The 16,068-nt window shown below is 41.8% G+C and overlaps 1 protein-coding gene across 28 annotated transcripts in view; it reads right to left on the reverse strand.

The window, feature by feature from the left end:
• WDR27 (WD repeat domain 27) overlaps positions 1-16,068 on the reverse strand; it is a 214,781-nt gene that overhangs the window by 135,057 nt on the left and 63,656 nt on the right. For 19 of the 28 annotated variants that reach the window (XR_013381271.1, XR_013381260.1, XR_013381352.1 and 16 more), the window contains 3 exons: positions 9,396-9,461; positions 9,006-9,228; positions 333-474 (listed from right to left, as the gene is read on the reverse strand). The exons of 1 other annotated variant lie outside the window; for it this stretch is intronic. Coding sequence is in view for 23 of the 27 variants with exons in the window: in XM_077900308.1 (XP_077756434.1) it covers positions 333-474; positions 9,006-9,228; positions 9,396-9,461 (431 nt within the window). In the remaining 4 variants the exon portion in view is untranslated. Of the gene's footprint in view, positions 1-332; positions 475-9,005; positions 9,229-9,395; positions 9,462-16,068 lie in introns of those variants that run through there. 8 more of the 28 variants (XM_077900355.1, XM_077900348.1, XM_077900390.1 and 5 more) reach the window with 3 other exon arrangements.

Below are 16,068 nucleotides of genomic sequence, written 5' to 3' on the forward strand. Positions count from 1 at the left end.
CACATCAGGCCCCCTGCTCAGTGGGGAGTCTGTTTCTCCCTCTGCCCCTCCCCCACTTGTGATATCTCTCTCGCTCTCTCTTAAATAAAATCTTTATAAAATAAAAATAAAACTAATGAGCCTATTTCATGTCAGCTTCACCCACAGCAAAGGTCAGTACATCTGAATGCCTCGTATGCTTCCAACAGGGAATGTCCAGCTTGGACATGTATATGGTTTCAGGGTTAAAGGCCTGAAATATTCTCCCAAACCCCTATATGTTACCAAGTCTATTTAAGGATGGGTTCTTCCCTTTCTGCATTTTTAAAAATATCCTTTAACTGTTCATTTACCTTGAAGCACTTTCTGTCTGCATTCATCCAGACTCCACATTATAACATAATCTTGAGACGCAGAACAGATGAGAAGTGGACTCACTGTATTTCCAAACGCCACAGCAGTAATTGGCTCATGGTGTCCTCGTAGAGTCAGAGGCTGAAAGAGTTGTTTGGTTTTTTTTTAAGATTTTATTTATTTATTTATTCATGAGAGACACACAGAGAGAGAGAGACAGAGACACAGCAGAGGGAGAAGCAGGCTCCATGGAGGGAGCCTGATGTGGTACTCGATCCCAGGTCTCCAGGATCAGGCCCTGGGCTGAAGGCGGCGCTAAACCGCTGAGCCACCTGGGCTGCCCCGAGGCTGAAAGAGTTAACAGAAAACTACCAAGAGCCATATAGATAACATTTAAAGAATAAAAAGCATAACAGCATAATTGCAAACCAAAGAAGTCAAATGTATTGAATTTTTCAAATGTATTTATTTCATATATTCATTTATAACTCATTTATTAAAATTCCTGTTAATGTACTACTCAGTTATTGTCTCGTGAACCCTCTCACTGTTACTCCACATCACGGATCACACACACTAGGACAATGATGCCGGTCACCTCGCTCTTCCACTTCCTCATTAGCTATTAATTAAGCAAATGTGTCTCACATCCCTGCTACTTGCCAGAAGAAGTCATGGCTGTGATGGACATTGAGGGATAAGGCAATGACAAGGAACCCTCAAGAGGAGGCGAGCGCTCGGGTTGCTAGGAGATAAGGCACACTGACCAGGGCTGGGTGCTGGGCAAGGAGTCCTGTTAGAGCACCAGGAAACTGGTGAGCCAGCAGAGAATATATAACCAGAAGAATCCATGGCCAGACTCATTTTCAGGCTTGTAACACTGCTGCAAGTGCAGAAGAGGGACCACAGGGAGGACACAGTGGGACCAAACATTCCAAACCAAGTACAGTAAAGACCTGAACAAGGGTGGCAGGGATGGAGATGGGAGGGGAGCAAACCGAAGACCCTGTGATTGATGGACATTGAGAGATGAGGGAAGGGACAAAAGCAAAGATTACCAGTGTTCCAGGCTGAAATCCTAGGTGAACAGTGGTATAAGGAAAATGGGATGGAATCAGGAAAGAACACAGGTCGTCTGGGCTGCAGTGAGTGAGGTACTTTTGAGCTGACGGTCAGCAGACAGTAGGCCCTTTGACAGGAGCGCCATCACTCAAACACTAGAACAAGGAGAGCTCCATCTCTGGTCACAGCAGGCCAGTTCATCTGTACCAACCTCCCAATGAAAGTGACATGGGGCAAAATTTGCCAAAATTTGCCAAAACACAGAGATACACTTTAAAGACATCAAAGAACAATAAAAACAACAAAGAATTAAGAACAGATTAAAGGAGACAGAGCAGGGACCTAAAATGCCAGGCCATTCACCCATGAAGACTGCTGTCAAAAGCAGCTCTCTGACAATTCCAGTAAAGGCAGCTAAAAGCTGAGAGACGAGGAGCACAAAAATGATGCAAGTAAATGCATCATTTTCAGGCACAAATAGAACTATTTCATTGGGGAAAGGGCAAAGAACCCTATGGCCTGACAAAGTACTTCTGAGAATAGAGTTGGCAGCCTTAAGGTGGAGGGCTCCATGCAATTTTTTTCCCTTTAAAACACAATGAGGGATCCCTGGGTGGCGCAGCAGTTTGGCGCCTGCCTTTGGCCCGGGGCGTGATCCTGGAGACCGGGATCGAATCCCACATCGGGCTCCCAGCATGGAGCCTGCTTCTCCCTCTGCCTGTGTCTCTGCCTCTCTGTCTCTCTCTGTGTGACTATCATGAATAAATAAATAAAATCTTAAAAAAAAAAAAAAAACACAATGAATGGGCAGCCAGGTGGCTCAGTGGTTTAGCGCTGCCTTCAGCCCAGGGCCTGATTCTGGAGTCCCAGGATCAAGTCCCACATCAGGCTCCCTGCAAGAAGCCTGTTTCTCCCTCTGCCTGTGTCTCTGCCTCTCTCTTCCTCTCTTTATCTCTCTCTCTCTGTGTGTGTGTGTGTGTGTGTATCTCATGAAATAAAATCTTTAAAATAAAAAAATTAAATTAAAAAAAACACAATGAATGCATTTTAATAAATTTCTGCTTTAAAAAAAAAGCATACCGCCTACTCAGGTGTGAAGGAACGGCATGTTGTCAAATGCCCGGGCTTAAAGTAGTGACCTGAAGGGCCAGGCCCAAGAAGGGAAGGTGGATGGACACCAGAAGAGTGTTCGCAAGCCCACCTTCAAGTTCTCATAATCCCTGACTAGATTAGGCTACTGGGATTGCCAGTGCCCTCGGCCAGTGCTATCCGAAGCAAACATAAATTCTCTCTGCAAGAAGTTAAGATCATCCAGAGCCCCAAACTAGCTGTGCATTCATACATAATGTTCAGCAGTCAATCAAAAATAATCAGGTATTCAAGGAGTCAAGACCATTCAGTCAAAAACCAAGAGAAATATATAACCATGGAAAACAACCCACAGATCATCCAGATGGCCTTGAAACCAAATTAGAACTGATCCAGATTGCAGAATTACTAGATAAGGACATGAAAACCATTATTATAATTCTATTCTACATGTTCAAAACGTTAAATAGAGGTATAAAGAATTGATAATTAATAACCTTCCAAAACAGAAAGCACCAGACCAAGATGAATCCACTGGTGAATTCTATCTGATATTTAAGGAAGACATTTTACTAATTCTCTAAAATCTCTTTAAGACAACTGAATAAAGGAAATGGGGGGAACATTATTTTCAGAAGAAGCAGAGTAAATATTTCCTTACTCATTCTCTAAGGCCAGGATTCCTCTAATACCAAAACCAGACAAAGACATAGCAAGAAAAGAAAATTAAAAATCAATATCTCTCATGAACACAGAAGCAAAATTCAACAAAATATTCAAAATATTAGCAAATCAACCCAAACAATGTATAAAAAGTTATACACCACGACCAAGTTAAATTTGGAGATTTATTCCAAGTATGCAAGGCTGGTTGAACATTTGAAAATCAATTAATCTATCATACCAACAGGCTAAAGGAGAAAAATCACATTAAAATATCAAAAAATCTTGGGGTGCCTGGGTGGCTCAGTCAGAGAAACATCCAACTCTTGATTTTGGCTCAGGTCATGATCTCAAGGTTGTGAGATTGATCCCCATGTCAGGCTCCATATTGGGTGTACTCCCTCTCTCCTTCTGCCCCTCCCCACTCTCATGTGCTCATGCTCTTACTAATAAATAAACAGAAATAGTAGCTGCTTCAAAGTATAGTTCATTCTTTAAAATGTAGAAAAAAATCATTTGACAAAGTCCAACAGCAATTAATGATGAAAACTATCAGTACACTAGGAATGAGAATATCTTCAACTGGATAAAGAGTATCTATAAAATACCAAAAGCTAATGTATTTTTTTAAGATTTTTTTTATTTATTTATTCATAGAGACACGGAGAGAGAGAGAGAGGCAGAGACACAGGCAGAGGGAGAAGTGGGCTCCATGCAGGGAGCCTGACGTGGGACTTGATCCCAGGTCTTCAGGATCATGCCCCAGGCCTCAGGTGGCACTACACCACTGCACCACTGGGGCTGCCTGATAATGTATTTTTTTAAAGATTTATTTATTTATTCATGAGAGACAGAGACAGAGAACGAGGAGACATACACAGAGGGAGAAGCAGGCTCCCCACAGGAAGCCCTATGTGGGACTTGATTCCAGATCCTGGGATCATGCCCTGAGCCAAAGGCAGACACTTAACCGCTGAGCCACCCAGGCATCCCCAAAAGCTAATGTATTAAATGGTGAGAAACTGCAAGCTTTCCCACCAAGATTAGAAACAAGTCAAGGATGTCCCCTCTCACAACTCCTTCTCAACATTATACTGGGAGTCTCAGCTAATAAAATAACACGATAAAAGGAAGAAGAAGGTATAGTAACTGAGAAAAAAATAAATAAAACTGTCTTTGTTTACAAATAACATGAACATCTATGTAGAAAACTCAAAAGAATTGGCAAAAAAAATCCTGAAACTAAGCAATTATGGCAAAGTTGCAGGATATAAAGTTAATATACAAATTCCACTGTTTTCCCATATACTAGCAATAAATACATGGCATTTGAAATTAAAAACACAATACCATTTACATTAGCACTCAAACAAATGAAATGCTTAGGTACAAATCTAATAAAATTGTATAAGATCTCTGGGGCACCTGGGCTACTCAGTTTGTCAAGCATCCAACTTGATTTCAGCTCCAGGTCATAATCTCAGGGTTGTGAGAATGAGCTCCGTGCTGGGTGTGAAACCTGCTTAAGATTCTCTCTCTCCCAGGGCACCTGGGTGGCTCAGTGGCTGAGCACCTGCCTTTGGCTCAGGGTGTGATCACAGATCCTGAGTCTGGAGATCAAGCCCCACATCAGGCTCCCTGCAAACAGCCTGCCTCTTTCTCTGCCTGTGTCTCTGCCTCTCTCTCTCTCTCTCTCTCTCTCTGTGTGTGTGTGTCTCTCATAAATACGTAAATAAAATATTAAAAAAAAAGATTCTCTCTCCCTCTCCTGCCCCACCACTAGCAAGCGCTTGCTCTCTCTTAAAAAAAAAAAAAATATATAATCTCCATGAGGAAAACCAGAACTGTTGAAACAAATAAAAAAACTAAATGAATGGAGAGATATCCCATATTCATGGATAGAAAGACTCAATATTGTGAAGATGTCAGTTCTCTCCAATTTGATCTATAGATTTAACCCAATCCCAATCAAAACCAACAAACTGAGTTTAAAGTCTATACAGAAGTAAAAGACCCAGGATGGCCACACAATCCTGAGGAACAACAACCAAGTTGAAGGATGGACAAGGTCTGACTTCAAGTCTTACGATGAAGCTACACTAATCAAGACTGTAGTATTGGCAAAAGAAAGGACAAACAGATCAATGGGAGAGAACAAAAAGACAAAGACATAGTCAACTAAACTTTGACTAAGGAACAAGGGTGATACAGTAGAGAAAACTAAAAATTCCTTAAAATTACACAAGAGAAAACCTAGATGACTTTTTTTTAATTTTTTTTATTATTATTTATGATAGTCACAGAGAGAAAGAGAGGCAGAGACACAGGCAGAGGGAGAAGCAGGCTCCATGCACTGGGAGCCCGACGTGGGATTCGATCCTGGGTCTCCAGGATCACGCCCTGGGCCAAAGGCAGGCGCTTAACCGCTGCGCCACCCAAGGATTCCAAACCTAGATGACTTAAGTGTGGTGATGACCTTTCAGATAAGGACCAAAGGCATGATCCATGAAAGAAAGAACTGATGGGCTAGACATCATTAAAATTAAAATTTTCTGTTCCATCAAAGACAGCATCAAGAGAATGAGAAGATAAACCACAGAGTGGGAGAAAATATTTGCATAAGACGCATCTGACAAAGGACTTTACCCAAAATATACAAAGAATTTTTCAAAGGCATCAATAAAAATATAACCAGCCTAAAAAATGAGCCAAAGACCATCACAGGCACCTCACCAAAGAAGATACACAGGTGACAAGTAAGCAAACTCCACATCAGCTGTAGTCAGGGAAATGCAAATGAAGACAATGACACCTACACACATAGTGGAATGACAAAATCCAGAACATTGACAACTCCAAATGCCAATATGGATGTGGAATAGCAGGAACTCTCATTCATGGCTGGTGGGAATACAAATTGGTACAGCTGCTTTGAAAGATAGTTTGCCAGTTTCTTACAAAAATAAATATTTTCTTACCAATATGATCCAGCAATCATGCTTCTTGGTATTTGCCCAAAGGAACTGAAATTTTATGTCCACTCAAAAACTTGTACATGGATATTTACAGCAGTTTGATTCATAACTGCCAAAACTTGGAAGCAACCAAGATGTCATTTAGTCAATAAACAGGTAAACTTGCTACATCCAGACAATGGAATAGTGTTTGGCACTAAAAAGAAATGACCCATCCAGCCATGAAAAGACAGGGAGGAACTTTCTATGCACATCACTAAGTGAAAGAAGCGAGTCTGAATCCACACACTGTGTGATCCAACCCACATGACACTCTGGGAAAGGCAGACGTGGAGACAGGTTGCTGGGGTTGGGGTTGGGGCCGGGGAAATAAGGGATGAAGGGGCAGAGCATGGGATTTTAGGGCAGTGAAAATGCTCTGAATGATATAACAGTGGATACATGTCATTGTACATTTGTCCAAACCCATAGAAAGCACAATCGCAGGAGTGACCCTAAGATAAACCATGAACTCTGGGTGATGATGATGCATCGATGCAGGTTCATCAGGTGCAGCAAATGCAGGACTCTAGTGCACAGGTTGATAGTGGGGGAGGCTTTCTGTTGCGGGGAGCGTAGGGGTATATAGGAAATCTCTATACTATCCCCTCAATTTTGCAGTGAACCTAAAACTGCTTTTAAATAAAGTCTTAAAATTAAAAACTAAAAAGGATAAAACATATCCTCTAAAAAGAAACATGTAGCCAAAGTTTCAGATCAAGAAATATGACCAGGGATAAAGGAATGTTACTTCATTACATTAATAGAGCCAATTCACCCGGGAACATAAAGATACCAAACATCTATGTGCTGAATAATGAGGTTTCAAAATACATGGAAGAGAAACAGGCCAATTCCCATGTAGAGTCCCGTGTATTTGTATCTCGGTCACTGACAGAGCAAGAGGCATGAGAGAAGATGTAAAGAATACTATCAAGCAATGCGACCTAATTTATAAAACAGATATGCAAATATTCATAGTGTTTTATCTACAATAGTCGAAAGTGAAAATAACCTGAATGTTCACCAACTGAAGAATGGATACACAAATTATAGTATGTTCATACAATGGGAAAGTACTCAATGTTGAAAAAGAATGAACCATTGATACCTGCAACAATGCAGATAACTTCCAAACTAATTATTCTGAGTGAAAGAAGCCAGACACAAAGAGTAAGTACTGTCTGATTTCATTGGCATCAAACTCTAGGAAATGCAAACTAATGTAAAGCTCTTGTTTAGAATACATGAAGAACTCCTTCACGTCGATAGGAAAGAGACAGATAACATGACAGAAAAAAAAAAAAAAGCATAAGACTGCACACCTATCATGAAAGCCAATGTCCAAATGGCCAATAAATTTGCAAACAGGGTTAAACCTCATTAATCAGCAGAGAACTGCCCATTAAACTAGCATGCCTACACACACCAGGAGGCCTCAGACTAAAAGGACCAAGTACAGATGAGGATGTGGATCAGTGGAACTCTTACATGGCCTGTGAAGGAGTACAGATCAGTACAACCACCCTGAAAATCTTCTTGGCCTTATCTACCAAACTGTAATTACCCATTCCCTAGGATTCAGCAATTGTACACACCTGTATTTCAGAAAACATACAAAAGAATGCATGTAGTAGTCAAAATATGGAAACAAAACAAATGTCACCAAGAATGGAAAGGGCTAATGTGGTCCATCCAGGCAGGGGGATACTATGCATGCAGTGATCGAAAGGAACCATGGGGATGAACCCCACAGGTGTAAGGGTGAATCAGAGCAACCGGCATCATGCATGACCTCACTCATACAAAGTTCAAACACAAGCCAAACTGACACGTGGCACTAGGAGTTGAGGGAGGAGTTGAGGCTGAACCTGGATGACGGGTACCCAGCTGGGCTCACTTTGTTAGCGTCAAACAATGGCACTCAGTATCTAATGGAACACATTTTTCTAAGTATCTCACACTCCCGGGGAATGCAGGGGCCAACTCACCAGTGTAAGTCATGTTGAAGAAACATAATAAAGCCTCTTGTACCTCAATAGGGAAAAAACCTAACTATAGATTTCTCTTTAATGATGAGTGAAGTGTCAGTAACATAGAAATGACAGGAAGCTCTCAGGCAAACACAGCATTGGCTCCATGGGCTGTCATCACTGGCCCTAAATTCCTGTAGCCCAGAATGAAGATAAAAATTATCCCCCACACCAAAAAGGCTGAGAGTTTACTTTTTCATTTTGTACAATGAAACCTGTTTCCAAGAGCATTCAGATAATTTATACTAGTCATGAAATAAGTTTTGAATGCAAACGAGTGAGGTCTTTAAAACTGTCAGCATGATATAAAAGATTCTGCATTAAATATACCAAACTTCCTTAAATGTGTTACATTTAAAATCTACAAAAATTCAGAACTTCTGGGTGGCTCAGTGGTTGAGTGCCTCCTTTTGGCCCAGGGTGTGATCCTGGAGTCCCGAGATCGAGTCCCACATCAGGCTCCCAGGGAGGAGCCTGCTTCTCCCTCTGCCTGTGCCTCTGCCTCTCTCTGTGTGTCTCATGAATAAATAAATAAAATCTTTTAAAAAAATAAAATAAAATCTATAAAACTTTAACTTGTCTTATGTTAACATAAACCTTTTCTTGCGTATATCCTTACTGAAGAAGAAATTCTTTAATAAAGGGATGGCAGGCAGTCTATTTTCTACAACTCAAACGTGTTTCTCCCAGAGTGGGCCGCTGAATCCGCAGAAGGCAGCATCATCCAAATAGCACCAGAGAGATGGGCTAGTGACTACAAGGCTTTTCGTGTCATTTGACTTAACAAAAAGCACATGGAACTTTGAAGTACCTGGTAAGAAGGGTCCTTGGTGTTCCACAGGCAAAGTACATTCCCATCCACAGGGAAAGCGCAGTACTGTGCGCTGCAAGCGAGCGGCACGTGGGACGCAGGCTCCTTTGACTCTACCAGGCGCTGTTCTATGATCACGTCACCAACACAGCCCTGGGCAGAGCAGAAAATCCCTCGTGGTTCTCCCATCTCCAGCCTGAGAGTGCAGAGGCATAGACGACGACTGCAGGGTGACATGCCGTAGAGTACATCACACATAGTGCGTCACACCCACTCACTCACCTGCCCGTCCCCACTCCCAGGACAAAGGAGAAGATGTTACTGAAATTCTAGAAGGTTCCATGCACACAACTGCTCACCCCTCCCATGGGCTTTCAGATTTAAACAGACCTGGATTCACGTCCCTGTCTTCCGATCAGCACACCTTGCTCAGACGTGCGGAGTTGGCTCCCGCTGCTGGAAAACAGACCAAACCAGAACCTCGCGGAGGCTGCCCACAATGCGCGAGCCCAGCACTAGCTCTGAGGAGTGAACAGAAGGTTACTACCGAAATGGACTGTTATTATCGATGACTGAGACACAATATCATTTCCCAAGTTTTCCAAGCAAGTTGGGGGCAGACTGCAATATTAGTCTACATCGCCTACTGCCTTGGGTTTGTTCAACCGTTTCAGAACACTGTACGTGGTGAAAGCCTGTGACCTCAGGAAATATAATCACCGACTCTATGACCACATCTTACAAGAGCATAAGTGAGTGAACAACAGCCTCAGACTTCTGTCCCACAGTTTGCACAACCTCACAAGCATCCAGGAGAGCCTGGTGTGCTGGGCAGCAGACCATACAGAAGGGCTCCTAAAGCCCGGTTCATAACTGGAGAGCTACTCAGGGCAGCTGAACAATACACATTTCCATCTGCAGCAGTGGGTACAGTGGTTGGGACCCGGAGAGCCCAGGTAGGGAGGAGAGTGGGCCATGGCCCCAGCTCCACACACAGGGACTCTGCTCGGGAGGCTGGCGACCAGGTAACTCCACTCCTTCCTTCCCGCTTGGAACCCCTTCTATCTCCACATCTCTCTTCGGGGCATGACCACATTCTAGTTTCCAGGGACCAAAGCCTACACGAATGCCAATCCCTTCCTTTCCTGAGCCCCTCGTACCCAATCCATCCTAGTTCTGTCTTTGAGAGGCCTGGGCCCTCAATACCCACATGAAAGATCATGCCAATCTACAAAACAATCCAGAACCCCTGACCGTGGTGAGGAGGCCACAGACTGCCCACACCCCCTGACTCCTGAACAGCAGCGTCCCTTGGGTGCTCAAGGCCAGCAAGTCTCAACGCAGACACAGACTTCCCTCTGACCCGTCATGCTGGCTTGCTCTTGGCTCTGAGAATAGAACAGCTTTCCTTCCCCTCAGTGATCTCTCCTGTCTCAAGCTCTCCACCTGCCAGCCCTTCTCACCCTCTGGTGTCGGCAGAGTGCCCCAACAGTCCTCTGTGTGCCCTTTACCACTTCCTTCACCTCCCCACACCCTCGCCCAGGTGACCCCTCTGGGGGCAGACCGCAGGGCTGCAGTCAGGGCCCTGGGCCACCGTCCTCCAGCTCAGACGACACCAGCAGACAGGGGAAGACCGCTGGGGGCTTCTCCACTGAGTGGGTGGTGCTCTGTGCAAAGCCTCCAGGCCACCCGACGGGGTGTCGACCCTGCAGCATGCAGCACCTGCTCACTGCCCAGTCAGCCACCACCACTTCCCCACACGGTGCAGCAGTCACAGTTGAACAAAACAAAGGAGATGAGCTGTTCTACTGGAAGATAACCCAAAGGAGGTCAGCAAGCATTCTGATTGAAGGTTTCTGACCAGAAACCCTGATTTTAGAATCTCTAAGGCCAAGATACCGGCAGGTAGGGAAATGTGAGCAATAAGGCTCTCAAAATAGTCACAGGACTTATGCTCCATGATCTCCCATAAAATAGAGGCTCTGTGATAACAAATAAGAGGCGATCTTTAAAGACTTGAAAATTCTGTAAGAATTTGGAGAAAAAAAATAAAAAACATTTTGAATATTTTAATGCACAATCTTCTCCATTCATAAACTTGGTTTTAGTTATTATTCTTGCAACTGCCAAGACACAGCAGAGAATCTCATAGAAAAAATAGCTAAGTATTTTAAGGCTACCATGATTTGCTTTGTAGGTTTTACCATTTTAAAGGAACCAAGGGTTAGCACAGAGGCCAGCATGTAGTTGGTGATGAGGGGAGTGTCCCAAGAGGATGCAATGAAATTACTGTGTGGCTCCTCCAAGTGCTTCTCCGAAACATAAAATATCATAAGAAACATAGAAGAAGGGATGCCTGGGTGGTCAGTGATTAAGCATCTGCCTTTGGTTCAGGGCATGATCCTGGAGTTCCAGGATCAAGTCCCACATCGGGCTCCCTGCATGGAGCCTGCTTCTCCCTCTGCCTATGTCTCTGCCTCTCTCTTTCTGTGTCCCTCATGAATAAATAAATAAAAATCTTTTTCAAAAAAGAAACATGAAAGAATACATGAAAATTATAATCGTTTCAAAAAATTTAAGAAGTCACCCATTGAATGGATAAAGAAGATGTGGTATATATGTAAATGGAATATTACTCGGCCATCAGAAAGAACAAGATTTTGACATTTCCGTAGACATTAGACTGTGTTATGCTAATTGAAATAAGTCAGTCAGAGAAAGACCAATACCACATGATTTCACTCATGGAATTTAAGAAACAAACAAAGAAAAAAAAAGAGACCAAAAAAAAAAAAACCAGACTCTTAAATATAGAGAAGAGAATGGTGTTTGTAGTGGGGAGGTAGGGGAGGGGTAGAGGAAGTAGGGGAGGAGGTAAGAGAGAGTGGGGAAAGGGGACGTGGGGATAGCATACAGATGAATAGGTCAAGGGCACACATAACCTGATAAGTGCCAGGTAATGTATGAAAGTGCTGAATAACTATATCGTACACCTAAAACTAATATAACACTATATGTTAATTACACTTAAATAAAAAATCTTTTTAAAAGAAAAAAGTGCTACTTTGAGTGAAATACACTTTCATGAGAATTAAAGACATGAATATTTTTAAAAATAAGAAAAAGACTCCATCCATCAAACTCTGATTAAATTTTGTATTACTCCTTCAACATAAACTTTTATGCACCAAGGATTATCTTAATCTCTTCTGTAACTCCTGTCACATTCAGCACCACGATTTGCAAATAATAGCATTTGCACACCAATTTACAGTATAAAAATCATCTTCATACATATTAACATGCAGATTTGGGTATATCAATAAATACATTACATCATTTAATACTTACGATACCCTTTAAAGTTGTTTGTTATGTTTCTTCCATTTTACAAGTGAAAAAATTGGAGGTGTCAGTAAGTAATGAAACTCATTAGTGGCACTGACACAGTGGGACTTCACATTTTTTTTTTAATTTTTTTTATTTATTTATGATAGTCACAGAGAGAGAGAGAGAGGCAGAGACACAGGCAGAGGGAGAAGCAGGCTCCATGCACCAGGAGCCCGACGTGGGATTCGATACCGGGTCTCCAGGATTGCGCCCTGGGCCAAAGGCAGGCGCCAAACCACTGCGCCACCCAGGGATCCCGGGACTTCACATTTCTGACTCCTCATGTAGCACCTCTGCACAGTGCACCCAGACCAGGGGCCACAGGTGACCTCACAGCTCCACTGACCTATGAAAGCATCAGCAGTGGAGGGAAACTGCATGGAGGCAGCATGGGTTCACCGTCAAACAGACAGCACAAACTGCCTTCTCAGCCTCTCCCTGTTGACCTAAGTGACTAGGCCTGTGTACCAACACCCACTCACCTGTGCAGGTGACCAGGCTCCAAGCCACCCATAGACAGCCTCTCCAAAGAGCTTGGCCACTCCCACACCTGTGCTGCCTTGACAGTGGCCAAAGGACATCTAATGCCTCTGCACAAAATGCATGCTGTCCTGCTGGGCATTCCTGGACACAGGTGCACTTACTCCTGGCTTTGAGCTGCTGGCCATCCCAACTGACTTCCATCCATAAGCCACTGGAAATCTCTGCTGATATAGGAACCCTTGGACAGAATGGGAGTGTGACTGGGAGAGAGGAGAAGGAGTAGGGCCTTCAGCTCATGAAACAAATTATTTTAATTGCTCAGGAACAACCAGATAGCCATTTGAGAAATAATAACAAGAAGAATTAAATTTCAGATGGATTGTAGGTTACAAAGTACGATTAACAATTGAAAAACAAAAACTAGAAAAACCTACAAAAATAAGGGAAAGAATTAACATCCTTAATATTTAGAGAGCTATTATAAATAAATGAGAGAAAGCATAAAACCTCAAAAGAAAGAAAAAATGCAAACTGCAGAAAAGCAATAAAAACCCACAGTAAACATCATCCTCAATGGGAAAAAACTGAGAGCCTTTTTCCTAAGGTCAGGAACATGACACAGTTGCCTACTGTTACCAGTGTTTAGTACAACATAGGACTAGAAGTCACAGGCACAGCAATCAGACAAGAGGAAGGAATAAAATTTGGCATCCAAATTGGTATGGAAGAAGTAAAACTCTCAGTCTTTCCATATGACATTATACAATGTAGGGAAAGCCATAAAGACCACAAAAACACTGCTAGAAATGATAAATGAATTCAGTAAGGTTGCAGGATACAAAAATCAATATCCAGAAATCTTTTGTATCCTTATCTACTAATAATGAGCAGCAGAAAGAAAAATTAAGAAAACAATGCCATTGACAATTGCACCAAAAACAATAAAATATCTAGGAATAAACCTAACCAAAGAGGAGAAAGACCTGTACTCTGAAAGCCATAGAACACTTATGAAAGAAACTCAACATGATGCAAAGACATGGAAAAACATTCCATGCTTATAGATTGGAAAAACAAATATTGTTAAAATGTCTATGCAATCCGGAGTGATCCACACATTCAATGCAATACATATCAAAATACCACCAGGATCAAGTCCCACATCAGGCTCCCTGCATGGAGCCTGCTTCTCCCTCCAGCTCTTCATAGAGCTGGAACAAACAATCCTAAAATCTGTATGGAACCACAAAAGACTCCAAATAGCCAAAGAAATCTTGAAAAAGAAAACCAAAGCTGATGGCAGCACAATTCCGGACTTCAAGTTCTATTACAAAGCTGTAAATCATCAAGACAATGTGGTACTGGCACAAAAACAGACACATAGGTCAATAAAACAGAACAGAGAACCCAGAAATGGACTCTCAGCTCTATGGTCAACTAATCTTTCCTACAAAGTCAGAAAGAATATCCAATGGAAAAAAGACAGTCTCTTCAATAAATGGTGTTGGGAAAATTAGCCATATGCAGAAGAATGAAAATGAAACTGGATCATTTCCTCATACCACATACAAAAATAGACTCAAAATGGATGAAAGATCTACATATGAGAAAGGAATCCATCAAAATCCTAGAGAAGAACACAGGCAGCAACCTCTGTGACCTTGGCCACAGCAACTTCCAACTAGACACGTCTCCAAAGGCAAGGGAAACAAAAGCAAAATTGAACTATTGGGACTTCAGTGAGATAAAAACTTCTCCACAGCAAAGGAAACAGTCAACAAAACTAAAAGGCAGCCTACAGAATGGGAGAAGATACTTGCAAATGACATATCAAATAAAGGGCTAGTATCCAAAGTCTGTAAGGAACTTCTTTAACTCAACACCCCCCAAAAATGAATAATCCAATTTAAAAATGGGCAGAAGACATGAATAGACATTTCCCCAAAGAAGACATCCAGATGGTCAACAGACACATGAAAAGACGCTCAACATCACTTATCATTAGAGAAATATAAACTAAAACCACAATGAAATGTCACCTCACATCTGTCAGAATGGCTAAAATCAAAAAAGAGGTGTTAGTGAAGATGTGGAGAAAGGGTAATCTTCCTACACTATTGGTGGGATTGCAAACTGGTACAACCACTCTGGAAAATAGTATGGATGTTCCTCAAAAAGTAAAAATAGGGCTACCTATGACCCAGCAATCACACTACTGGGCATTTATCCGAAGGAAACAAAAACACCAATTCAAAAAGAGACATGCACCCTGAGGTTTACAGCAGCATTATCAACAATAGTCAAATTACAGAAGCAGCCCAAGTGTCCAACAAGTTAATGAATGGATAAAGAAGATGTGGTGTAGAAACAGGATGGAATACTATTCAGCCATAAAAATGAATGAAATCTTGCCATTTGCAATATCGTGGATGGAGCCAGTGAATGTTATAGTAAGTGAAATATGTCAGAGAAAGACAAACACCATATAATCTCACTCATTTGTGGACCTTAAGAAACAAACAAAGGGGAAAGGAAGAGAGAGAGAAAAACCAAGAAGCAGACTCTTAACTACAGAGAACACACTGTTGGTCACCAGAGGAGAGATCAGTGGGGGGATGGAAGAAATAGAGGATGGGGATGAAGGACATGCATCATGATGAAAATAACAAAATAAATAAAATGACTTTTGAAATAAGTAAATAAATAGCAATAAATTCACAAAAAAGATTAATACCAGTGCCCAATAAACATATAAAAACAATTAGTAATCAAGAAATGTGATGTTAAGACAAAAGGATGTCATTTTTCATATTCTAACTTGGCAATAACTAAATGATAAAATAAAATTATCATGTACAGACTTTTTCTCATACACTGCTGGTAAGAGAATAAATGGGCCTTAACTTTGGCTATTTGGCAATGTAGGTCAAAATATTTTTAAAAGTACATATTCTTTGATTCCTAAATTTTCATTCTATAAACTTAAAACATGTACATTTCCCAAAATGTATTTCTTCAAGGATGTCCAAAATAGCATTGATTAGAAAATAAAATGCAATCACAGTCCTTACATTCAGCGGGACGCAGTATAGACATTTAAAAAGATTACATTAAGGCAGTTTACTCTGCATATCAGTGAGTGCCTTCTCGGTGTGAGAGGAAGCTCAGCCTAGTGGGCCCGAAAGAAAGG

This window comes from Canis aureus, chromosome 1 (assembly GCF_053574225.1).
Source record: "Canis aureus isolate CA01 chromosome 1, VMU_Caureus_v.1.0, whole genome shotgun sequence".
Classification (NCBI taxonomy): domain Eukaryota; kingdom Metazoa; phylum Chordata; class Mammalia; order Carnivora; family Canidae; genus Canis; species Canis aureus.